This window comes from Caloenas nicobarica, chromosome 2 (genome assembly GCF_036013445.1).
Source record: "Caloenas nicobarica isolate bCalNic1 chromosome 2, bCalNic1.hap1, whole genome shotgun sequence".
NCBI classification, from domain to species: Eukaryota; Metazoa; Chordata; class Aves; order Columbiformes; family Columbidae; genus Caloenas; species Caloenas nicobarica.
In genome coordinates, this window is record NC_088246.1 from 137223945 (window position 1) to 137248677 (window position 24733).

Consider the following 24733-nt stretch of genomic DNA (forward strand, 5'->3'; position numbering starts at 1 on the left):
TCAGCTTTCAATGCTGACAGTGATCCTTATTATTGTAATTAAAGCATGCAAAAAAAAAAACACGAGGGAGCAGGAGGATTTCATAAAATCATTTTTTCTGCTTTTTTAATGAAGATTTTATGAATTTTTAAAAAAAGAAACATCTTGCTAACTTGCACTTTTGTTATAGAGCAGTATTGTAAATTAGGCAAACCTAGCAGGTCTCTATGTTCACATTTTCAGGCACATATTTTTCTAAGAACTGTGACAGGGAGTTCCTGTGCAGCGTGAAATCTGTTGTGTAAAGGCTTCTTGGGAATACAAATATCTGTTTTCATTGCTCCCCTAGTAGCATAGCAGGTGCAGTCTCTTGTGAATTTAAAGAAAAGGTACTTTAAGTTATAATTTGCCTGTGCTAGTTTGGAAAATGCTTTAAGAAAGTTGGTTTCATGAGAACTGTGGCTGTACCTATTCTAAGCAAGTTATTGTTGTGTCAGTAAGATGAAGTGAAGATAAAAACCAACACAAATAATGTGCTCCAGGCTTCCTCTACTTTAACTAACCTGTAATCCTGCGTGATCTGATTAATTTGATAATGTCTGTAAAATATTTCCACTGCATATTAGAATTTGGCTTTATATATTCCATGTGTGATCTTCAGTTACTCCCACAGTTCTGACATCAGCTGTACCTGTGGCAGATTTGGCACAACTTCTTTCAAGTTTACTTGAGGTGAACGCAGGTGTGACTCTGCGTCCTTAGTCGCTGAAGAAGCTGATCTTGCATGACCGGAGTGAATGGGTGGCTTCTCATTCTCTGGAGAATTTTTCCCCCCGCCCCGGTCCCTTAAGGTGTATCTTCCCTCCAGGCATGCTGTCAGTGTGCACTGGTTGGAAGATTGTAACATGTACTTGAAAGATTATACATCCCATGTGTCCCATGGCCATTATTAGTGAGAACCTCAGCAACTGACATAATACAAGACAACCCTGAAAGACCACATAGAAAGATGCTGGTGGTGAAATGTCCAAAAAAGAGAAGATAAAGAAGAGACATGTAGACTTCTCAGATACTGGCCTTGTCAGTGCTTTTTTGCTTGAGATTAATTGCAAGATCACTTTTTAGAACTTATTTAACTTAAACCAAAGCAGCGGAACCTATTTCTGACAGAGACAGGAGGTGTGTCTGGAATATCTCCTCAGACTGCTTGTGCACCAGATATGCTATGTGATGGCAGGAGCTGCTTGACCTGACTACCTGGTGATTGCACTTGGAGGTTAGGGTGTTGGCTTAGTTGATGAAGCCCCAACAACTGAGTTTGGAAAGCTTAAAAATAAACCTTTTCTTTTTGTGCATTACTGCCGTGGCTGCTGGAAACAGTGAAGCTTTGCCTGAATCACTCTGTCTTTACCAAAGAGAAAGTTGTTAGCAGGATTCTCAGAGGGAAGATGGTACAGGATTTCTTCGTCTGGTAGAAATGCAGTTGTTTAAACAAACATTTTTGTAAGCCTTTGGGTAAGAGAGGATTTCTGTCTTGATAATGAGGTTTTTCTTGCTGATTTTGGGCAGACTGGGTTTAATTTTTTTTTGATAGTGAAATAAACTGCATTTTTAATACAAGCCCAAAGTATCAATCCTAGAATAAAGAATTTTTAAATTTGTTGTGGAAATAATATTTATAGTGCTTCTTTTGGATTTGTTTGCCTTCACGCAGGTTGAATTTGAGTGCATCAATGAAAAGAAGAGACAGAAGAAAAAAAACTATAAAAACTCCGGTATTGTGAGCGTTAAGCACTGTGAGGTCAGTAATATATTCTGCTATGACTGTTTTTTAAGTGTTTCGGCTTAACAATTGTCATCTAGTATGCTTTTACCCTCAAACTGTAGGAAACTTTGAAATGTCTGGAAGTTCCAGGTAAAGTAAATATTTAAGGGCTCTGAATCATATGAGGAGACAGATTGACAGCTGAATCACGTGTCTGTCTTCCTGCCTCCTCACTTTCTCTTGAAGATGCCATCTACATGGCAAAGGTTGCTTACCATTTGTAAGGCCATTCCCGAACCTCTGCACTTCCCAGCTCACCATTTTATGGTAAAATAAATCTGTTAAGTCTGTCATAATATGTTGTTTTATAAATGATAGTGCTTTTGGAGCTGCTTTGTTGCCTGCCTGTAATTTTGTGAAAGGCCTGATTCTGAAGCACGCTGCAAATATCCTCACTGCAGTGGGTGGGTGGGGTATCTATACAGTAAAAGCAGTGCTTTGCTTTGTTGTCTTTGGGTAAAGATAACAAATCTGGAACCTCAAAAATTGCTGCAATAATACTGTTTTTCTCCCATTAAAAAAAAAAAAGTTAATTTCTGGTTTTAATTTCCATTTTTAGATCATAGTAGAATGTACGTTCCTTGATTACATCATGGGTGGGTGTCAGCTGAATTTCACAGTAAGTTAAATTGCTCATATAAAGTAGCTTTTGAGTTTTAGAACAAACTGAAGTATATCATTGATTGCATGTGCTCTTGAGTTGATTATTTGTTTGTTTGTTTTTGTTCTCTAGCATGGAAGGGAGGAAGCCATTTTGCCAGAGTCCATCTAGTCTGTTTAGGAAACATTATTTTCTTTACTCATGGCACAAAGTTCTGAACTTTGTTACATTTGTTAGGAACTAACTGAGCTGTCTGGATGGGAGACCAAGCAGAAATTTACAGTTCTCTGATTTATTTCAAGTTTCCTTTTCATAAGAGCTTTTTTTTTCCCCCTTCTTCCTTCCTCTGACCAAAGATTTCACTTTTGCACTTGATGGTGGTTTTCAAGGCCCTTTGCTTAATAAAAGCAACATATAGAGAATCATATGGGTTAGGACCCTTAAGTTATATAATTTGTGAACCAAGTGCAGCACAAATAACAGTAAGATGTCTTTAACCCAGTAATATGCCTCATCACCAAAGCAGAGAAGACCCATTGGGTCAGACAGAGACGGATCTATTGCTAGGGCTTCTGTAGTGCCCGCTGGTTGTATGTCTGAGAGGAAAGACGTGTATGGCAAGATACAGGATGAAATTAATTTAACAGCTGTTGGAGAGCTGCTGTGAATGGTAACTGAAAGTAAACATAGTGAAAACCTGACACACGACAGTCATTTCAGCCCTTCTGAGAGATGCAGAACTTCTGCTGGTTTTGTAGTGGCGTTGCTGTAAGCGTGTTAATATTCCAAGAAACCTGCATCTAAGTATTGTGCCTGATAGATTTGTAGATGTCCTGGTAGTGACTGTTTACAACTTGTCCATGATTTTCTCTTTGGCTTTGCCAGAGATAAGAAGCATATTCTTACGTCTAACAGTGATTTGATATAAATATTGCATTTGACAGGTGGGGATAGATTTTACAGGCTCCAATGGAGACCCTCGCTCTCCAGACTCTCTGCATTACCTCAGCCCTAATGGAGTTAATGAATACCTGACAGCCATTTGGTCTGTGGGAATGGTCATTCAGGATTATGATACGTGAGTTTTAGATTTTTATTTAAATAATTTTTTATATGTGTGTAGATTTCTGTGGTATTTTCTTAAACCAGTGTCGAAGATGCCAACAGATACATTGGAATGAAACTTCTGAGCTGAAATGTAGAGTTAAAAAGGATTTCGTAATTACTGCACAATCACAACCAGAAGCTTATGTTTACAGCAGACAAGTAAGGCTTTTCATCTGTGCTGTAAAGAGCAGCATTAATTTAAATAAATGCTTGCATTCTTGCCGATTTGGTGTTAAAGACTGGTTTTGGTCCTAGAAACAATTACAGGGGGGAACTTCTATTTAATTTTGCCTTTTAGTGCTTAATAGGCAGCATTTTTACTGATCAAAAGCAGCACTAATTAGCTAAACTTACTGAACTATATCAGCATTTAAAGAAAGTCACTCACTTCATTTTCTCAAAATTGCTTTTTTAGAGATAAGATGTTTCCAGCCTTTGGATTTGGTGCACAAATTCCTCCTTCCTTTCAGGTAATGGAATATGTAAATGCACTGCATAAGACAACTAAAAGCACTTCAAGAGGAGATTGTATATACAGTCCTGACTATGTCTTTTGTGTGTTGACAGGTGTCACATGAATTCCCAATAAATTTTAACCCATCAAACCCATTCTGTAATGGTAAGTCTGAGAAAGTAACAGCAGACCTAGAGAATAAAACGTCGAAAGTGAAGGGATAAAAACACTTGAAAGGTGAACTGTGAAGCATGTTGTTCTAATTAAATAATGAGTTTAGTTGTGTAGCAGGAAAGAATTTTATAACCATTTTCTTAGTTATTAAAAATAGCATTTGGTCTCTCTTCTGTAACGGTGTATGAAAGACGTGTTTTAAACAGCCAAGGCACAGCAGAGGTGAGCTGTGAACGGTTCCCTCATGTTGTCAAACCTCTTCGTTCTGCTTCGCTGCAGGTGTGGAGTGGTCTGGTTTGAGTATGAAACTTCTAGTGCCTGTTCAGTGTGGCCTCTCTGATCACACTATGAACTGCCACAAGCTTCCAGGAGAAGAGAACTGTTATAATTCAGCTACATGCACTTGAGTGTATGGTAATTGGCCCTTCTATTTGCAAAAAGCCAAGCATGTTAAGCATGGGTGTTAAGCACTGGTCAAGCTGAAGGCCTCCATTGCTCACGTATCATTTTTTTTTAATCATGGTTAATTTTAAGTCTTTTCATAATCTCTTTAAATACATGATATATACAGTGTTTTAGGAAGATCGAGTGTGAAAAATTAATATGATCTATTTGTGTTCTCTAGGAATCCAAGGCATTGTTGATGCATATCGGGCTTGTCTTCCTCAAGTGAAGTTATATGGGCCAACAAATTTTTCTCCAATTATAAATCATGTGGCAAGATTTGCTGCTGCAGCTACACAACAGCAAACAGCATCTGTAAGTTCTTTATGGTAGTGTGTGTATTTTTCTTACTTTTTCTTTCCCTTCTAGTTTATAAATATTATTTTTCTCTTTTAAGCTTACAAGTATACTTGTTTAAACAGCTGGCCATGTACCTTGTGGATTGGTGTTTGGTACCCTTAAAATGAGATAAAGCTAATTGATTTTTGCAGATTGTACATAACAATTCTCTCCTAAACTAACTAAATAAACTCTTTGGATTTGAAGTATCAACTTAAAAATACATGGCACCTTTATAGAATCTTCTGTTCAAAGCTATTACAGTGCTATAAAGGTGTTAGCATCTAATTTAAGCCTTTGCATGTAGGAGAGTTATTTTATCTCACCTGGGAAAAAAAATAGACCTTGTTTCACGTCAGATAGTTGAGAGAGAGAATTAAGTAAGGTAACAAAGAAATGGAGGATATATAGCTCCTGACACCTCAGTACTAACATAGACAATTAACTGTCTGTACTATAAAGCTTTGGGTGCTGTATGGTGCTGTGCCCTCCTCCCTGTTAAGATTGTATGTGTGAGTTGTTGAGCATATTAAGAAATAGGAAGTCTGAAGAGCAAGTCTTGAGTATCAAATCATTTAGACAATAATCCCTGCGACATCAGCAGATCCAAAGCCATAAATACCCTAAATCATTGATGACAGCACATACTGTTATCTCAGAGGTCGTGTAAAGTCAGAAAATAAAATTAATTATTTTTGCATACAAATGTACCTGTGCAAACCAATTTGGAAAAGAGTTATGGATTTTCATATGCCAAGAGGTTTGTAAGGTTTTGCCTTGGTAGTCTTTCAGTATCAACTGCCATCAATATGTATTATGAAAGTAGCAAAACTTCTTGTACTCTTTTTTTCTTTTTTTTTTTTCCTGAGAGTGCAATATCCCTAGCAAGAGATTTATTTTTATTGCCTGAAAGAATATATTGAAGAAAGTTTGCTGGCTTGGCATTTAATGCATATCGTAGATACTTTGAGTTGGCTTTCAGTTTTGGAGTTGTTTTTTTTTTTCGAGTATGTGGGAAGTATAAGAAGAGAGAAATAAATCCAGCATGATGTACCGTCATCCTGCTGGTCGTAGCCTTCTCTGATCATGGTTGCTTTGTAGACATTCTTGTTGGAGTAGGGAAATGGAGTGGTGGGAAGCAATGAGAAAAGCTGATACCTGAACACAGGAGATGAGGGACAACCAATTATTTTGGAGACAAATAAGGGAAGATGGGTAGCAAAGTACTGAAGAGGAAGACTTCTAAGAATACTGGTAGTACCTTTGGAACTTCAATTTGTGCTCTCCAGTAATCATCTGAAATGAACCAACTGAGAGAAGACCTGAAGTCTGAAAAGTGTTTGACAGTTTCTGAACTTTGTACTTCTAGCTTGTTCTTGACACTTCAATCCAGAACAGAAGCTAAGATGCCAGCTTTTAGAAGCCCTGGCACTATAGTGGAAGTAACTCAAGTGGTGCTTGAATAAATTACCAAAGTACTGCAAAATGGTCTGAGATGCCTTGGTAATTAACTTCATAAAGCAGCTAGAAAACATGATTAAAGGAATTTGAAAATGGTCATGCTGGTTTTTTGGCAAAAAATGTGGTTTTGTCTATATTTAGGATTTTAGGAAGACACTGAAAAAATGAAAGCCTGTTCCATTACCCTTGGTAGAACACTTTGTTCATCTTGCTCTTAACTGAATCAAGCGAAAGGCAGCATTTCATAAAGGTATTGATAGACCAGAAAGGAAACACGAGTTTCACAGGTAGCTGAGAGAGAGAATTAAGTAAGCTAACAAAGAAATGGAGGGTATATAGCTCCTGACACCTTGGTACCAGCCTCTGTCCAGATCCTCAATAAATCTCTCCTCTGTCCAAAACCTCAATAAACTGCCTTCTATCCTAGGATAAATACTCAGAAGATAGGTTAACTGTTGGTTTGTCTGGGGCTTTTGGAGAGAAGAAGGGGTGATGCCATCGAGTTTTTGGGAGGTGGCTTTTAAAGATGACTCCTTTTAAAAGATTGACTATGTTTGCCTTATAAATTTATTTGGACCGTACAGATGAAGCCTGACCACAACTTAAATGTTTGATTGTGAAATTCAGTGAGTGCATTGAATGTGCTCAAAGTGACAACAGTGTGTAGTCCGTATGTTCATTTTTCTATATGTACATACCTGCGTGTTTTCTATTTCTTTGTCATAACACGGTGTTTATTGACTTGACAGCAATACTTTATACTTCTGATCATAACGGATGGTGTGATAACAGACCTTGATCAAACTCGAACTGCTATAGTTAATGCATCAAAATTGCCCATGTCCATTATAATTGTTGGTGTTGGAGGAGCAGACTTCGATGCTATGGAGTTTCTTGATGGTGACAATGGAGTTCTTAGGTCCTCGTCAGGAGAACCAGCTGTCAGAGACATTGTCCAGTTTGTGCCATTCAGAAAGTTTCAAAATGTAAGTAATCTTAATGGTGTGATTAATGAATATTGTAGAGGCATGCTGGGTTTGCTAGGATATCCTACTTATAGTCCTAAGCTTCTGCAGTGTCTCCAAAATGAACTCTGAAGTCTGAGAAGTTTTTTATCAAATGATAAAAAAAAAATAATACTTCAGCAGCTGTAAAATTTACATTAGGTGAGCTGGTTCATGTTTTAAAAGGGTGTGTTTCTGGTTTGAGTGCTGCATTTCTGACAGGTTGTTGCAGGAGAATGACGTTTGTAAATCTCCCTCAGACTTGATTATGCGAATGTGGTTTTCATTTGGGAAGAACAACTTACTGTGCTTTTGTTCTTATGGAAGTGTTTTTTATTGTGGATGCCTATTTGTACGTGTGGATTAGTCTCACATTTTAGAGCAGGGGTAAAATTCAAGACTAAATCACAGAGGTCATAATCAGTAGAAGCCGTGTGTGGGCACAATAGTGGTGATAGTTTTCATTGTCATTAAAGCAAATAGACTAAAAAAAACCCCAGGCAGTGAAAGAATGGAGTCCTGATTTTTTTTTTTTTGCTGTAGAACCCGATAAAATATGCACAGGCTAATATAGTCTGACTTTTAAATATCATATCGCTGGAAAAAATTGATTAAAAAAATGCTCAGGATGGGGAATGTAAGATGAATATTTTTACTTCCGTCTGTCAAGGTTTAATTGCAAGGTGACAATAAACTGTGGCAGATGCTCACTGTCACCCCTTCACTCACCCTCCCCTTAGACAGGAAAAAGTGATAAGGAGGAAGGGAGACTTCAAGTTGGAAAGGTTTTAAAGGCTTTACTAATGCTACTAATAGATAGAGAAAATGATACAAAATACACAAAACCAATCTTGAATGTCTGGGGTAGAGTGGTGTTTAACCCCTCCCTGGAAGTCCTGGGCGGGACTTCACAGCAAACCAGAACTGGATTCAGGCCTTGGATCACAGGCACAACTGGCAGGGTCCTCTTCAGATGCTGGCCATGGTTGAAGAGAGCGAGACCCTCATGGTCACCCTCTTTTATAGGGTGTATGACGTGTATGGGGTGGAATACTCAGTTGGTCAGTTTTAGTCACCTGTTCTGTCCGCCCCTCCTTGCAAATACGTCCCCTTATCAGTTAACCTTGGTTACCGTAGTAATAAATCTAAACATGAGCTTCTTCTGCATTCCATTGGTCATCAGCTTTGGAGCACAGTGTCTGAAAAACATGCAGTTACTTAGAAGAAAAGTGCAGTTACTTAGAAGGTACTTAGAAGAACTTAACTGAAAGGAAAATTCACTAAGAGAGAACTGGTCTTGTTTTTAACAAAACCAGGACACCATCCCAATATGTTCTAATTTTTTTTTGTTTCTTAGTATTAACCGTGTTACTCATACTCCTTATGCCTTCTTATTTTGCTCCGTATTTTTGTGTTTACTTTTGAAACAAGTTCTTTGTCTAATCTCAGAGCAACTTGGGCAAACTGAAAGGAGGAAGGAGAGCAAAATGAATACAGAATATGCTTACTGAATAGTGTGCTTGGGTGTGGATTAACTAGGGTCAATGTTCAGTATAAAATTATATATTCAAATGCTTTCAGTTTCTGGAAGAAGAGATGCTTTTTTTCCCCATGGGTACTTAGACTTTCAGTAAAAACAGTATCTCTGGGAGAGCTGCTCTGTAGCAGGACAGATATTGTGAATGAGAATTGGTTTGCAGATGCTGAGACAAGCCCATGAAGGGTCACCTTGGGCAGATAGTGGAAGTGTGTTTACCTGGCTGAACTGTAACATCTGCCCTCTATGTGTATTTCATATGACAAGAGGTATCTTCAGACATGGCAAACCCTTTGCACACCCAGCTCCTGTTCCTGTGGCGGTACATGGCAGATAGCTGGTGCCCGGGAATGGGAATGAGATGGTGAAGATGTCAGGGAAGCTTCCATCTGTCCCACAAGGGCACTGCGTAAATTCCTCTATAAAATGTCAGACTTTAAATTGGCCTAATGGAGGAGGTGCTTGTTACCCATCTTAGGATCTCCGTTAACAGTTGATGGAAACTGAAACTTGATGTTCTTTTTTTATAAGTCTCCAAAAGAAGCTCTGGCGCAGTGTGTCCTGGCAGAAGTCCCTCAGCAAGTGGTGAACTACTTCAGCACCTACAAACTGCAGCCTCCCAGGAATCCTGCTGCAAAGTGAATGGGCTGAGCAGGGCAGCCGAGACTTCGTGCTTGCTTTCCTTGCTTATCTACAGACTTTGGTTCTCGAGATGCTTCTGTCTACGTGTATGCACACACCACTGTATGGTCATGTCTGTTAGCTTTTGCCTGCAAATCACTTTGCCAAGTGTGCCTTTCAAGGGCCATAGTTGTTATTGTGTTAATATTTGATGTTCATTTGAGAGACGGTGCTTATGTGGATGCATTTTATTTTGAAGAGTGGGGGGAAAAAAAGAGGTTGAATATGCAGAGAGAAGAGGGGAAACAGCTGGAAGGGGAGCAGCTGCCCGTTCGATGAATATGGCCAGTGGGAGTGTTCAGTTACTTTTGTGGGGATCAACACCAGGGACTGCGGTTTCTCAGTGATCATAAAGCTAGCCAGAAATGAAAAAGAGGATGTATCCCACCAACCAGGTAAAAGTTTCTATGTACTTCAACGAACCTGCAGTACTTCAGGCATCAGTGTCTATTAAGCCACCATAGCACAATTTTGTCAGAGGAGTTTCAGAATGAGACGAGGGCCAGAACAGAACGCAGGGCCCCTCCTTGCGTGCCTGTGTCACATTTGCCACCTCAGTGCCTTTAGCCAGTGCCTGGGATTGGGCCTGTGTGAACATGAGCCAATAAGTCATTAAAGTATATACTCTTTCATAGAGTGCAGTCCCTTAAGGTAGTAGAGGAATAAATAGTGTGAATCAAGGTAAACCTCTGACATCTCAGAAGAATACTGTTGGCTTTTGAGGACTGTAAAAGCTGAGTGTTTCATTGTGTACTGTGCTGGAAAGCAGAATGTCCACATTTTATTGTGGTTGAGTTTAGGTTTTTTTCATAAAACAGTCATGACTATTGATCTTTAAAGGGCTTTTTGTGAAGTGGGAATGCACTTTTCAGGTAAAAAGGTTGTGTCTGCATATTTTCAAGCAAAGACAGATCTTGAAAGTGCTACCCAATTTATATTGGTTTTGTTGTATTTTGAATCATGCTTCTTTCTAATGAGCTCTCTAATGAAAAGTGCCTGCAAAAATGCAATCTTGCTTTTTGCCTCCCAGTAGGAAGACATAAGAAAGTCTATAAGATCTAATCCTGTAATCATGTTTCATTTCCCTGGGGCAAATAATTTCTGGTTTATTTTCTTGGCTCGAGCTTTTTATTCACCATTTACAAGAAGTGTAAAAATCATGTTGTGTTGCTTAGTGGAAAGATGAAGCGTTCTAGTCTCCCAGCTGCATGCGGCATTGAGGATCAATTCTGATCCTGTTAGTATGTGTAACATAGGTGGATGTAAAGGTCTCATTTATCACTTCCAAAATGCCCATCCTGAACGTTAATTTTGCAGTTTCACGTTTGAAGTGGTTTAGTGTTAAACGTCCGACTGATCTGATTTTGAATGGTCTAGTTGTAACATGTCAGAACAGAATGGACTAACACTAATTTTATCATCCTTGAGCACTCCAGATGGCACCAGGTCATAATATATGTGACTTTTTTAGTTGCTGGAGGTGCTCTGCCTTTTTTTTTTTTATACAGATACAATCCTGTCAAAAATCTGAATTCACATAAACATTGGTGGATGAAAAATGTATGTATTGAGATTGTCTTATACATCCTGTAAAACATACCAGATGTTTTGTAGACAGCTGACTAGTTGTCAGTCATGCCTATATGTGTTACTCTCCACTCCATTTTCCTTGGTGGAAGGGGGTCCTAAACAGTTTCGGTAGTGGAATACTAAGAAAGAGATTTTTGTTTCATATTAAGCCAAGCTCTTTCTTTTTTGAAATCTAATTCATTTGCTTGTTTATATAAAAATATACAGTCATCTTACTACTTTATATATAAATTATGATGAAGTGTCATGCCAAATACACAACACAAAATATAAAGATCAAGGAAGTAGTTATAATGAACATAAATCACACTGCTGCACATTGATATTGTATGATTTTTGGAACAATAAACTGTTTCACAGCTACTTGCTCCATGTATAGAGAGAACTGGATGGGGGTATTAATGTTTGTCAAGGTTCACTGATATGGATGAGTACTACTGATAGGAGTATTGGGTACTACTGAAGTTCCTGTGAGCTGTCTGCCAAAAGTATAGTGCTGTATTGGAGTTCTGTTACCAATTCTGTTTTAAGTTGCCATGGAAGTGCATTTAAATGCATTTAAGTATGTTAATAGCTGTTATTATTTTAAATATCTGCTGCATATAAAATACATAAACTCTTTTGTCTGTATTATGTGCCTACAGTAGAGAATTCATGATCATTTGTTGTAAAAGTACCCCTATGTTACTCAAGCTTAGGGAATTAAGCAGCTTAGCAATGACACCTTCTTCTCAATGCGCCCTGTTCTGTGTAAAAGAAAAGTGTTTCAGACCTGACAGCAGCAAGAATAATTTTCCCAGTATAACTTCTCTTAGAGGTGCACAGTAAACAGCTTGTGGGGAAATTTGGAAACTTCCAAGTTAGGCTGGAGCAACATTCGGAGTCACAGAATGCAGCAGATTGAGACTCAAGAGGGAGGGGAGTTATTTTGTTGTTTTGCCATTTTTTCTTTGTTTTGTTTTACATGTTAACAATGCCTGATTAGCTTGAGGGTACAAAGCAAAATATTGTCAATTTGTTGGAAAGTCAATGTGCTTGTAGGTCACTGGCACCACCTTGTGATAAAAATGATGTACAGCACTTTTTATAATCCGATGCTTTTTGCCATTTAATAGTCGTAATATATACATATGTACAGCAGAGAAATAACCTGTAACAAGAATTTTTTACCTTCCTATGTATTTCAGTTCTGATGAAGTTAACTCATTTACTATGCCTATGCATTAAAAATATAATTTCAGTATACTATTTTTCCATTGTGCTTTTGTATTAAGCATTGCCTGTATCATGCTAAGTGCTGCTTTTGCAGTTCCTCTGAGTATTCCACAAGCTGAACAGCTCAGATTTACAAGCGTTATCAGATGAGAGGAAAAATGCTTATTCACTCCATGGTTATGAATGTGCAGAGTATATTTCATGAAACATCTCAAAATGGCTTTTAGCAAGAAGATAGTCTGAAATTGGACAGTTTCAGCAGTGAGTGTTTCATGTTCTTTGTCACTTTAGAGTTCTCCTGTGCATGCTATTTCAGACAATTATTATCAGCTTTTCCCAAACTTTTCTTCAGAACAGCATCTACATTTTAAGTAGAGAGGTATGGAGATTTGGTTATTTTTAGTTTTCAAATACTTTGTCATATTCCACCGTTCAATTTCTTTACATTCAAGTGTAGTCAAGTCTGAGATACTTTATTTGGAAACAAAGATACTAGAGACAAGCGTTGCAGCAGAGTGTGATGCTGTACAGAACCTGAGTGAGCTTTGATACTCGAAGTTGTGTCTTCTAAGTGCTCCAGAGTAATTCAGTCAACGTTTCCACCAGTCAGGAATCATCAGGGTAGAATTAGTTCCTGAAAGGATTTACTACATCTTACATCTTGACCTTTCTTGTGTCATTCTTTCTGGTGGAAACCTTATAAATACTTGCAATGTGGATTCCTGAACCCTTCCTGCCCCTGCCCACCCCTAAAAATGGAGGAATTCTGGAAAGGGAAGAATACTCCAACAACAAAAAAACAGATGGATGCTACCTCTGTGTGGCCATGATCTTCTGCAAACACTGACATTTCTGCTCTTTCGTTTTGGGTCTAAGAACTTGAGAGCTGTGCATCATTTGGTAATTTAGCAGACAGAACTGACAGGCTGATCCTGAGCTGTTAAGAGCTGTAGCAAAGCAGCAACTCGTGGGATGCTCCGTCGCTGCAGCGTGATGCTGCCGCCGCCTCAGCCCCTACTTTGTAATTTACGTCAGTGAGTGACTGATGAACTTAAATATGCCAACGGTGAAAATGTTTGAAGTTATCTTGGTAGCACTTGTGTAGGCAGAAAGGAATTGGATCTGTTGCAATGAGAGTGTGCTTTACTCATTCATACAAAAATGTTAAAAAGGGGGGTTTATGGGTTTTTCTTCCCCCTTCGGTAATGTTTTAACAACTCTCTCAAAAAAAAGAGATGAGAACCATATATTGTAATAAATACATAGATCATTACTATTTGCAGAAGGCCTCATTTGTGAAGCATTTCTGCAATATTTCTGATTTTGAGATTTTATTGAGATGTTCCTGGATGTGCAGTAGATGAATAATTTTTTATACCGCTTCTTATTTTCTACCTCTGTTGTGACATCCTTTTTTCTTACAAATCAATTAACAAGTAACAAAGAAATAAAGATGGTTCTTCCTGTATAGCAATTGAATCTTGACCTCACTGCTAATGTGACAAAACTTTCTTTTTGAAAGAGATTTGGGGATTTGTCATGTCAGAGGATGTGTGGAATACGCAACATCTAGAATTCAATCACCTGGCTTTTACTCAGGCAAAGCTCCCACTGATTCTTGTTGGGCTGCCACCTTGGCCTGTGATGAAGGAAGTTCAAAGGCTTTAAAGAGCAGGCCCGCAGAATGCGTAGCCTGCAGGACCATATATAGCCTGCAAAGTGAATTGTTTGGTTTTGGCATGGTGCCTGCCTTGGTTGGCTGGTCAGCTGAGCAGCTGTGAAGCCTGCCCTTAGCATTTCTTGGCTTGGCCTCCGCATGATGGTTTTAGTTCCCAGAGCTGTTCATCCTGTGAGGACTGAAAGTGAATAGGGAGAGAGAGGAGACGCAAACCCGCGGAAGAGAAAAGATTGATAATTAAGCTTAAAACACAGCTTCAGCCTTTGGTTTAGTATCGCATCTCTTTCTCTGCTGAGTCAGCACACAAGGCTGATGGTGTGGGAGCTCCTTGTCAGGGAGCTGTGGCACTGGGAAAGGCTTCACTTCAGTTCACAGGTGAGATGTGGGTCAGCCCCGGTGATGGGCCGCAGCTTGCGCCATCAATCGAGGTCTATGATGAGGGTGAAGAACTGGAGCATTGGTTGAAGCTATCCACCACACAGACAGAAAGTGTGAGTCTTGCTTTTTGTACAACAGCCTTTATTTTTGAAGTGGCTAGTGTCAACTGCTTGCTCTTCCGAGAGCATTATTAATGCCCAACCCCTTGAGAAGATCAAATGTGTAAGTCAGCAGCCCAAAGTTAAAGGTCACCCCTGGGGTCAGGGGCAGTGAACATCCAAGTCTTTGCCATGGTTATTCACCAGAGTCAAAGACAACTGGAACAGATTCTCGTGCTTTCAAAAGGCTGGCAATAATTCTCCAATCCACTTCCCCCTTTTGTATTTTTTGGTTTTTATCTTTTGACAATGGTTTTGTTTTGTAGCCCTCTGTCCAAGCTAAAACATCCCAACACGCGGCATCACAGCTTTCTGCACTGAGCCACCCTGGTCACAAAGGCAGGTCGCTTATTAGAAGTATAACAGGAGGAGAGAGAAGCATTGAGAGAAAGTTGAGTAACTTCAGCAACAGTAGGGCAGTAACAAAAAAAAGGATAATGATGGGAAACCAGAAAAGAAAATAGAAAAGAATGCATACAAAAATTAAAAGCAAATTGAGCAACAGGAACAGCAATAAGAAAGTGAGGATAAACAGGAGAGGCAAGAGGAGAGGCAGGAACAAGACAGAGTAAGAGATAAAGGAGGGCATGGATTAAACAAGAAACAAGTGGTCCTAAAATACTGTCCGAGCTCTAATTCCTATTACACCAGAAGCTCCGTTAAGGGGTAGTTATATAAATAATTTGTCTGGTTGTCTCAGGAGAGGAGGAAGAGGGGTTGTTGGTAGATTTTTCTCTTGAGTGGTCTCTACTTTTAATCTTTTGTACCCAAAAGCAGAGCCACACTAGACTTCTGAATTCAGCAAGACAATAGATGGGGCCACAGCCCAAAGCACCATCTATGTATTTTTTTTCTCTTTAACTTCAACTTTAAGGATCTCTCCTTCTCCTGCTCTGGGGGATGGAGACATACTAATGATCAGAGACTCTTTACTGGTTCCTCTTTGCATAACTGCAGGTGGTTTAGATTTAGCATCTGTATTTGGCTCTTCCTTTTGTGCAGGTGGGGGTGCAGACGTGGCCGCCGGCTCCACGGATTTCTTCTCTTCTTCAGGCTTTTTCTCTGCTTCAGTTTGAGTTTCCTAGAAACAAGAAGTTACATGTTTTCCAATGCTGCAGAAGAAATTCAGGAAGTATTTATGTTCTGTAATATGCAGTGGAAAGGCACAGCATGGACACTGTGATTAATGGTAGGCAACCATAGGTAAATTTGCATTTAGATGCTGAAAATCAGTTTCTAAATGAAAAATGCAATTTCAGAATCAGAATGTCAACATAAGACCTGGTAAAAGCTTGTGGATAGTAATAGTATCTGCTTATAAATACAGCAGGATGAAACAAGTGCATTTTGGGGCACACAACCCTTCCTTAGGTCTTGCCTTCATTTATGTACTTACACTAGTACAGAAAGGAAAAGTGTTATCTAAATCTTGACATATTGCGCAGTGCCCCAGTTCCTTGGCCAAGCCTATTTGCTATGAAGTTCACAAATACACATTAAATTGAGCAATGTTTCTGATCCAATCATAATGTTAAAATCATTTGTGTAAACAAAGTTCCTTATTTAACTTAAAAAATAAATAAAACCAGTGCCAGTTCACTTATAGAGACGGAATGCTGCTGCTTTTGGGTAAATACGTAGAACTGAGCAGATTCTTATTAGCATTTCTCAGAACACAGTATACTGTGGGAATTATTTTTCATCAACTAAAATAATAATAATTTTCTCATAAGTACAATATATTGGAGATTTAATCAGTTTTAGCTGTGTGGGCTAAACTTTAAATTTTGTCTTCAGGATTTGTGACACCCAAAGATCTGACTTTGAATTGGAAAGTTAATTGTGTGCTTGAGTCAGCTCGATCAGATTATTATGTTAGGATATTTCTGTATTTACTGTTGCTTACATGAAATTAAAAGATCAGATTCCCTTAGGGTCTTTGTAAAGTCTATTTTATCCTTACTTGCTTTGAAGATTTTTGTTTGCTTGCTTTTTTCATTACTTTTTCTTTGCTTTTGTTTTCTCTGCTCAGCATAGAGTCCAGGTCCAAGGAGGTTTGAGCCAAATTTTAAAATTGGTATTTACAGAGATTATGTACAGTGATTATATCTCAGCTACTGAGAGTGGGAGTTTTTGCCGTTGATTGCAGTAAGGCTACATTTTCATCTACTCTATTTCCCCGGTCCCTCCCCGTATCTTTCCTGTTTCACTCTTCAGCACCTGGACTTATCTGCTCTCTTTGCTGTGGCATTACCTGAATGTCTTGTTCTCTCTTCAGCTGCAGCAGCCTAGCAAGGCCTTCTTTTCCTTTACCTCCAAGCATTGCTTTAAACAATTTTGGAGTTTCCTGTTTCCGCGTAAACAGACTGGCTAAACCCCGTGGTTGTTGCACTGGTGGTCCTGGAGCAGGTTTCCCTTTCTCCTTCAGCAGCACCCTGGAGACAGGAAGGAATGAGGGCCGTGAAACCAAGCAAAGTTCCTGCAAAGCTAAAATGTCACATTCATGGATGAAAATCTGGCAGAATTTCCAGGGATTTTTTTAATTCCAGGTCCAGTGACAAGAGCAAAGCTGGAAAGGGTAAAGGGTAACAGTTTTACCCTGGGCTCTGGTAGAGCTGGAGGCTGTTTAGTGTTAGAATCATAGAATCTTTTAGGTTGGAAAAGACTTGAAGATAATAGAGTCCAACCATTACCTAGCATTGCCAAGTCCACCACTAAACTATGTCCCTAAGTACCACATCTACACGTCTCTTAAGTACCTCCAGGGATGGTGACTCCACCACTTCCCTGGGCAGCCTGTTCCAATGCCTGACAACCCTTTCCATGAAGAATTTTTTCCTAATATCCAATCTAAACCTCCCCTGGCACAACTTGAGGCCATTTCCTCTTGTCCTACTGCTTGTTACTTGGGAGAAGAGACCAACCCCCTCCATGCTACAACCTCCTCTCAGGTAGTTGTAGACAGTGATCAGGTCTCCCCTCAGCCTCCTTTTGTCCAGGCTGAACAGCCCCAGCTCCCTCAGCTGCTCCTCATGAGACTTGTGCTCCAGACCTGTCACCAGCTTCATCACCCTTCTCTGCACCCTCTCCAGCACCTCAACGTCCTTCTTATAGTGAGGGGCCCAAAACTGAACACAGGATCCGAGGTTTGGCTTCACCAGTGCAGAGTACAGGACGATGATCACTCTCCTAGTCCTGCTAGCCACACTATTTCTGATACAAGCCAGGATGCTGTTGGCCTTTTTGGCCACCTGGGCACACTGCTGGCTCATATTCAGCTGACTGTTGACCAACGCCCTCAGGTCCTTTTCCACCAGGCAGCTTTCCAGCCATTCTTCCCCGAGCCTGTAGCGCTGCCTGGGGTCGTTGTGACCCAAGTGCAGGACGCGGCGCTTGGCCTTGTCGAACCTCATACAATAGGAGTTGACCATCGATCCAGTCAGTTCAGATCCCTCTCTAGAGCCTTCCTCCCCTCCAGCAGATCAACATTCCCACCCGATTTGGTGTCATCTGCAAACTCAGTGAGGGTGCACTCAATCCCCTCATCCAGATCATTGATAAAGAGATTAAACAGAACAGGCCCCAATACTGAGCCCTGGGGAACAACACTCGTGACCGGCTGCCGATTGGATTTGACTGTTTGGGCCCCGCCATCCAGCCACTTTTTCACCCAGCAGAGAGCACTCCCATCCAAGGTATGAGCAGCCAATCATCCATATCCTGCAGAATAAACAAGTGCAGGCTGAAATTAAGGTATTGCAAAGCAGATGAGAGTTTTATAAGGGGAGAAGCAGTGTGGAGGAGGATGGCTGCCTTATACCTGAGGTGGAAGTCTCTTACCTGGCCTTCAAGATGCAAATTCAGCATTTAGTTCTCAATTTGGAGTCTAGCTGATGCTTGTGGAAGAAATAGTTTACCAAACTACATCAGTATGTCCTTATCTGTCATCTGTCCTGCAGTTTCTTTCTTGACTATGTAAAGAGTTCTGGTATGCATTTCCATCTCCTGTTTGTTTTGTTACCTTTAATACAATGGAGAAGGCAACTACGTTCAGGACTTCATTCCTCTTACAACGTTTTCACAAGCCTTGGAATCCCTGCCAAGACTATGGCTTCCACTAAATACTACCAGTCAAATCTGGCCTCTAAATAAAAATGTGTTTACATTTGTTACTCTTCCAAGAAAGGAACGCAAATCTGTCCAGAAGCCACAACTCTCCATTCTGCAGGAAAATAATGTGATTTAAAAACTGCTATTAGGACGTACTTTGCTTTCTTCATGAGAAGTTTTTCTGAGTCAGGATAGTGCACCAAGATTTCATTGAGTGTTTTCTTGTCCAGAATGAAAAGGTTGGCAAAACCATGAGCCACCACGTTGGCAGTCCTTCGATTTCCTCCACCTGCAGCTAATAAGCTGGAATGAAAATAAACATGATAAGTCACACCGTTACTTGCCTTAGTGAGGAATATCTTTGCTGGTGGTTCTCCATTAAAGTAATCGTAAAGATCGCTTATGTACCCAGCTGTTCTATCTGATGTTCTGTAAAGGCCCTTTGCAGCTGGGATTAGAAATGTCTTCTTGCCTCAGGAAGGCAGGTTGTCACTGCTGGTCAGGAGGATGGAGATGCAAAGGACTGTGAAAGGTCTTGCTAGACAGAGACATTTCTCCCAAGAGACACCCACTGCAAGGACTGCATTTGTTTTAGTCCTCATGTGAACTTGGCATTTCCTCAATTTTATTGTTGAAAATGATTTACATCAGAAGTAGAGCAGCACAAGAGCATTATTATTGAAAGAGTTATTTACAATGAATGAATGATTCCCCAAGAATTTTAATTTTCTCAAGCGAATAAATTCTGTGGGGCTCTGTTTTTCGTTTTTCTCACATAGCACATCTCATGTTTGAGTGTTGGCAAGTTGAAAGATAGGGATTAGGAAGGTCTTTCAAGCTGACAGTTACAAATGTGTCCGCCAGAAAAAGAAGGCTATTTTGTTTTGAAAGTAAGGCATTAGACCAGTTTAGCAAGCAGAAGTTGGCCGTAGGAAGGATATCCACTTAAAAATTAGATGTTGTACAAGTAAAAATTAAATTCTTCCTCTTACATTAAGAAGAGACCACTTCTCAGCTGTAGTCATAAGCAAGAGAAGTTGCATTTTGTTCTTAGTTCTAAAATTGCTTTATTACTGTATTCAAGGAGATTCACCCTAAAAATCTGTCCCTTAAATATTTCCCAGTAAGTTAATAGTTTTAGAGAATATTAGTAACCTCTAAATTTAAAAGTGATTAATAAAGGATAGTCTGGACCCTATAAAACATGAATTAATACTTCTCCTAAATATTAATCAAGGATATATAAATAGGGGGTTTCATATTAAATATATTTCTATAACATATTATAAATATTAGACAATACAAATAATATATTTGACTTATAAAGGATAGCATGAGACCTCTGCAACTGTGTGTAGAAGGCTATTTTTACACATGCACACACACAGAGTTTTTCTGCAACCCAAGATAGCAATCAATACATGAACTCAAGCTGAAAATGCAGTGTATAGTCTTCTTTTAAACAATTCTGTACAATTCCTCAGATAGAAGAAAACTATTTGCACAATAAGAGAAGCAGCTAAAGAAAATTGCAAACAGCTTTTGAGTTCTGATGAATCACTTCTCAACAAGTCATTGAACAATCATTTTCAGGCTTTCCTAAGAGAAAGCTCATTTTATCGAGGCAGACTAGGACTAAAGAGATCAGCTTTTTCAATATGGTGATGATGTGAGCCGAATTTTACAAAGCAGTCCTTCCTCAAACAGAATGACTATGGACAGCTTTATGAACTTCATGATTGAATCTGTTTTGGCTAGTGTGCTAGTTACACAATAGCCAAATTTAAAAAAAAATAATTGCATTTGTCTTGCAATGGTTCTTGATAGTGTAATATCTATATTAATAGAGAAATTTGCTTTTTTTTGCCTTTCAGTTTTTAATCCAATTGTTAGCCTGAAATACTGTAATATTAGTATGATAACTTTGAGTTCTTATGCTAGAAAATTTAATTTACAGGTATAAAGTTTTGAAAGCAATGACTCAGCTTATCTATTATTTTTTTTTAGTGGCTGATCTCTGTAGGAAGCTGACATTCATTGAAATTAGCAAATTGATCCAGGGAATGGCGTGTGCATCAGCTGAACGTGCAGGGTTGTGGTGGCTCAGCTGGGCTCCTGTGTACGTATGGAGAGAACTGGTAAGTCAGGAAAGGGAAATAGATCTCGATCTTGCTTCTGAGTACGATGTCAAAGACCAAAGAGCAGAGTTCACTGAACAGCAGCTGCTGTGGCAAATCCTGGGACAAAGTGGAAAATGTAGTCTTTCACAAAGCTAAATACTTCCTTTAGTGTTGATTTTTTAAAATGAAAGTTCAAGTTACAAAATCGCTGAGCGGCTAAAGCTAAGACCAAATGTTTAGAGATCTTCCTGTCAAAAATTTACATATAATGGAGAAGTGGTTTCATTTTTCCAGAATTAACATTTTCTGAGGGGAAGTTTTTCTAGTGAAAAATCAGTAAATGGATGAATGAGGACATCTGGCTTAAAGTGTAAATTTCTCTGGGCTAATGAAGTGATGTGTTATAGATGAATTTCTCTCTCAATTGTCTGTGCAGACAGGTTCTCATTAAGACAGCAATCTGTTTGCCGCTGATTCTGAGATTATTTTGCTTCCCCAAACTGATATTATCTATACAGGAAAGTAGTAATGAGGGTAAGATGTTAATTGGAAGGCAACTGCTATTACTTCATCTGTTTCTGTAATAATTTTCAAGGATGAAATTGTCAAAGGACTTGTTTGAACATTAGTCTTGCGTTCTGGTATAATTCAGGCAAATTTTTTGAAATAAACATTTTTTGTTTTCTTCAACTCCTTTGTCCTCAGAGACTCTTTAAACATCATTTACATGCATTTTGAACAGAGTGAGATTAAATAGCAAGTGTCTTATAAATCATGTAGTTTTACCACTCGGAGTGAAGCTGACATATTTCTCTAAACAACTCATGAATGAGAAATTAGAAGGAAATCAGTCTAATTTCAGATGATAACCATGCCATGAATAGTGAGGGGAAAACTTGGATGTGATAAATGAAGTAATATTTCATCCATTGAAGAATACATTTTTTTCATTTTCTTCTGCTATACAGTATTCAGAAGAACTTGACAAAGCGTACATAAAGAGATGCTATACGAGCTCATTATTTTCTAACAATTCTCCACAAGGAAGAGGGTGAATCTCTACCGATACACTTGGTGCTTAATTTCTTTGCTTTTCTTCAATTTTGGAGATGTCTGCCAGTTGCCGTGTATTTTCTCCTTGAGTTTATCCACTGCCTGTCATTTATATGCAAATTACATGTGTCTGAACTGTTATGCTGCTGCAGTAGGTCAATGATGAACAAAACAGGACTAGAAGTGAAGGATTATAGCATTGCTGAGAGTTTTACTGGCCATATTGGCAATTATGTGAAGAGTGACACGTATTGGGAAATGCATCTTTAATGGCTGTTGTGTAGTTCTCATGCGGAAACGAGTCCTCATCTGTATTAGATCAAAAGTTTGAAAATACCCATCCTTGTTTTAAAACCAATCATTATAATTTCTCAGTTTAAAAAACAAAGTCCTAGCTCCAAATACAAGACTAATAAATAATGGAAAACTATGTGTGTGTTGCATACCTGGGCTGCTGTAGCTTTTTCTTTTATCTTTTCATTATTCAGCCTGTACCGAAAAGCAGTTAATTCTCAGCCTTTCGACATAACTTACAAAACACTATTTTGGTTTGAGGCTTTGCTCAGGTATTATATTGTTACACAGAGAAATACCTTTCAAATAACCTCCTCTCAAAGAGCTAATATAATTTCACTTTCCCACTCCATGAGAAGTCTGTATCTATGGGATATATCAGGTGTTTCCCACTTGAGGTCTAAGCAAGTTCTGTATGCACATCACTGGACAAATGGGAATGTGTCCACTACCACAAAGGGAGACACAAGTAGAAGATAAATGTAACCCTGGCACAGAGCTGATTGCTGCTTTTCAAAAGGTAGATTAAAGCTACCAGCAAGAGGATTAACAGTAACAGGGAGGCAGCTGGAAGAAGTCAAGAATCCAGTTTATCACCTGCAGTAGCACATGTATTTTATTACTTTTCCTCAGTCCAACCTCTATAGGAGATGTAGTACCTAAAATCTAGCACGTGGTTGGCTAATTGGGGAAAATGGCACGTAAGAGTTAATGGATTTTGCATAGCAACCACATGGACAATATGAAACACATTTGTAATCACCAGAGAAAAATATTCTCGTCCAGATGAACTTACACCCAAAAAACTGGTCTGTCCATTTTGAATGCTCTTAAATACATTTTCAAATGTGAATGCCTGATTTTTGGCAACTTAGTCCCTACTTCAGCTCTTGAACCAGTCTTATTTGCTATTCTAGATTTTTTTAATCTCCTTTGATTAATATTAATTATCATTTTTACCATCTGCTCTGTAAGGACACCTAGTCTTACTGTACAGGCAATAAAATACATTTGCTCTTGCTGTATTGCAGACCTCAGAACATGAAGATGTGTTAAATTTTTTAAATCTGTCTGTATATTCTTGTGTACATTGCCCAAAACACTGGTCTCGGATCTTGCTGGATTAGTCTCTGATGCTTCACTTAGATTTTCCTCCACTGACCTGCATCTCCTTGCTGTGTCCTCTAAGCTGATCCTACCAACTTTCTAGGCTTCCATGGTAGCTGTCGTGCTTACCACAGAGAAGTTGAACAACGATTCATTATTTGATTAGTTCTAAAGAATGTGTTAAAAATAGCGATGGACCTACCTGATCTCCCCAAATACAGCTCCTGCTCTGAGTGTAACCAGAACTTTTGTACCATCGGGGCCTCCAAGGACTTGAACTTCACCCTGTTTGATGATGTACATCTCTCTGCCAATCTCTCCCTGGGAACACAAACATATAAAGATCTCATATTTTGGCCAGGCAGTGATTTTTTTGTTAGAATAACCTGACAAACTCTTCTTTTATGTTTCCCCTTTCCTATACATAGGTTTACTGATACTATGGAGAAATGAATGTTTGCAGTACTTTTCCTAGCACTGGGCACAAGCACAAGGACTGACTCTGGCAGACGTAATTGTGATGTGGGACAATATTTGAACAGGAGTAAGACTGTCAAGGCCAGCCTGGAAAAAGAAGACTTAAATAATAGTCAGGATTGTAGCAGTCAATTCCATCAGCTGTTCTGGGGGAAACTGAAGTACTTCAGCAGCATATTTAATAACAAGTGCAAAAAGGCCCATGCTTCATGGTCTAAAAAGGTTCAGTTTTTACACTACTATTTCTAATCATCAGTTACATAATTTAAAAGGAAAATAAGAATAAAAAGTCATTCAAAACTTTGTCTACTTTCATGTACATCACTGGATGTTTTAAGAGATTATTAGTTGATTTATTATCCTCCACATGATCTACTAGGATTCAAAGCATGACATTGGTATATTCAGTAAAAGGCAGGCAAACTGGAGTAATATAATGAACTTCACAAGCATGACCATAACAGTCTTCACATCATCTCAGTAGACAGGCAAATAGGTATTTTTCCACTCATGCAGCCGGAGTGATTGAGGCAAAGCAGAAATTTCATTTTAAAAGTTAAAAGGCAACAGGAACAAAGCCGGGACTGAAAATGTCTGGCTCGTATTTCCTGTCCCTTCGCTTGTGCCTCCAAGCCTGGATGTTGGATCTCCTCGGTAAAGTACGGTGAGGCCAACATACATCCAAGGAGGAGGTGGTTCCAACAGAGTTTTATTCCCTACTACACATTACGGCATTGATGGGATTGCTATGATTGTTGGCCACATAGTAGATCCATACAAGTGAAAGGCCTTTTAGCTCTGAATCCAGCCAGAATAAATTGATATTTCCATTTCTCACGATCCATTCTTGTTGAGAACTGCTTGCATCTGACTGCAGTATGAAGACCTTGAATCTGTTACTGTCATTTTTTATCTCTGTTGTGGCAGAGTCCCGGCCGTAGTCTAAG

General features: G+C 39.1%; 2 protein-coding genes across 7 annotated transcripts in view; one reads left to right on the forward strand and one right to left on the reverse strand.

Moving 5' to 3' along the window:
- The window catches only part of CPNE3 (copine 3), a 133000-nt gene that overhangs the window by 16330 nt on the left and 91937 nt on the right, over positions 1-24733 (forward strand). For 4 of the 6 annotated variants that reach the window (XR_010605708.1, XR_010605710.1, XR_010605709.1 and 1 more), the window contains exons 10-16: positions 1694-1780; positions 2364-2423; positions 3350-3483; positions 3928-3982; positions 4080-4131; positions 4766-4899; positions 7134-7370. Coding sequence is in view for 3 of the 6 variants with exons in the window: in XM_065627170.1 (XP_065483242.1) it covers positions 1694-1780; positions 2364-2423; positions 3350-3483; positions 3928-3982; positions 4080-4131; positions 4766-4899; positions 7134-7370 (759 nt within the window). In the remaining 3 variants the exon portion in view is untranslated. Of the gene's footprint in view, positions 1-1693; positions 1781-2363; positions 2424-3349; positions 3484-3927; positions 3983-4079; positions 4132-4765; positions 4900-7133; positions 7371-9456; positions 12413-24733 lie in introns of those variants that run through there. The other 2 variants (XM_065627168.1, XM_065627169.1) reach the window with 1 other exon arrangement.
- The window catches only part of CNGB3 (cyclic nucleotide gated channel subunit beta 3), a 64389-nt gene continuing 54290 nt past the window's right edge, over positions 14635-24733 (reverse strand). Inside the window, exons 15-18 of the mRNA XM_065630256.1 lie at positions 23512-23630; positions 18892-19038; positions 16880-17060; positions 14635-15706 (exon numbers count right to left, since the gene is read on the reverse strand). Coding sequence (XP_065486328.1) covers positions 15464-15706; positions 16880-17060; positions 18892-19038; positions 23512-23630 — 690 coding nt within the window. The 3' untranslated portion in view covers positions 14635-15463. The remainder of the gene's footprint in view (positions 15707-16879; positions 17061-18891; positions 19039-23511; positions 23631-24733) is intronic.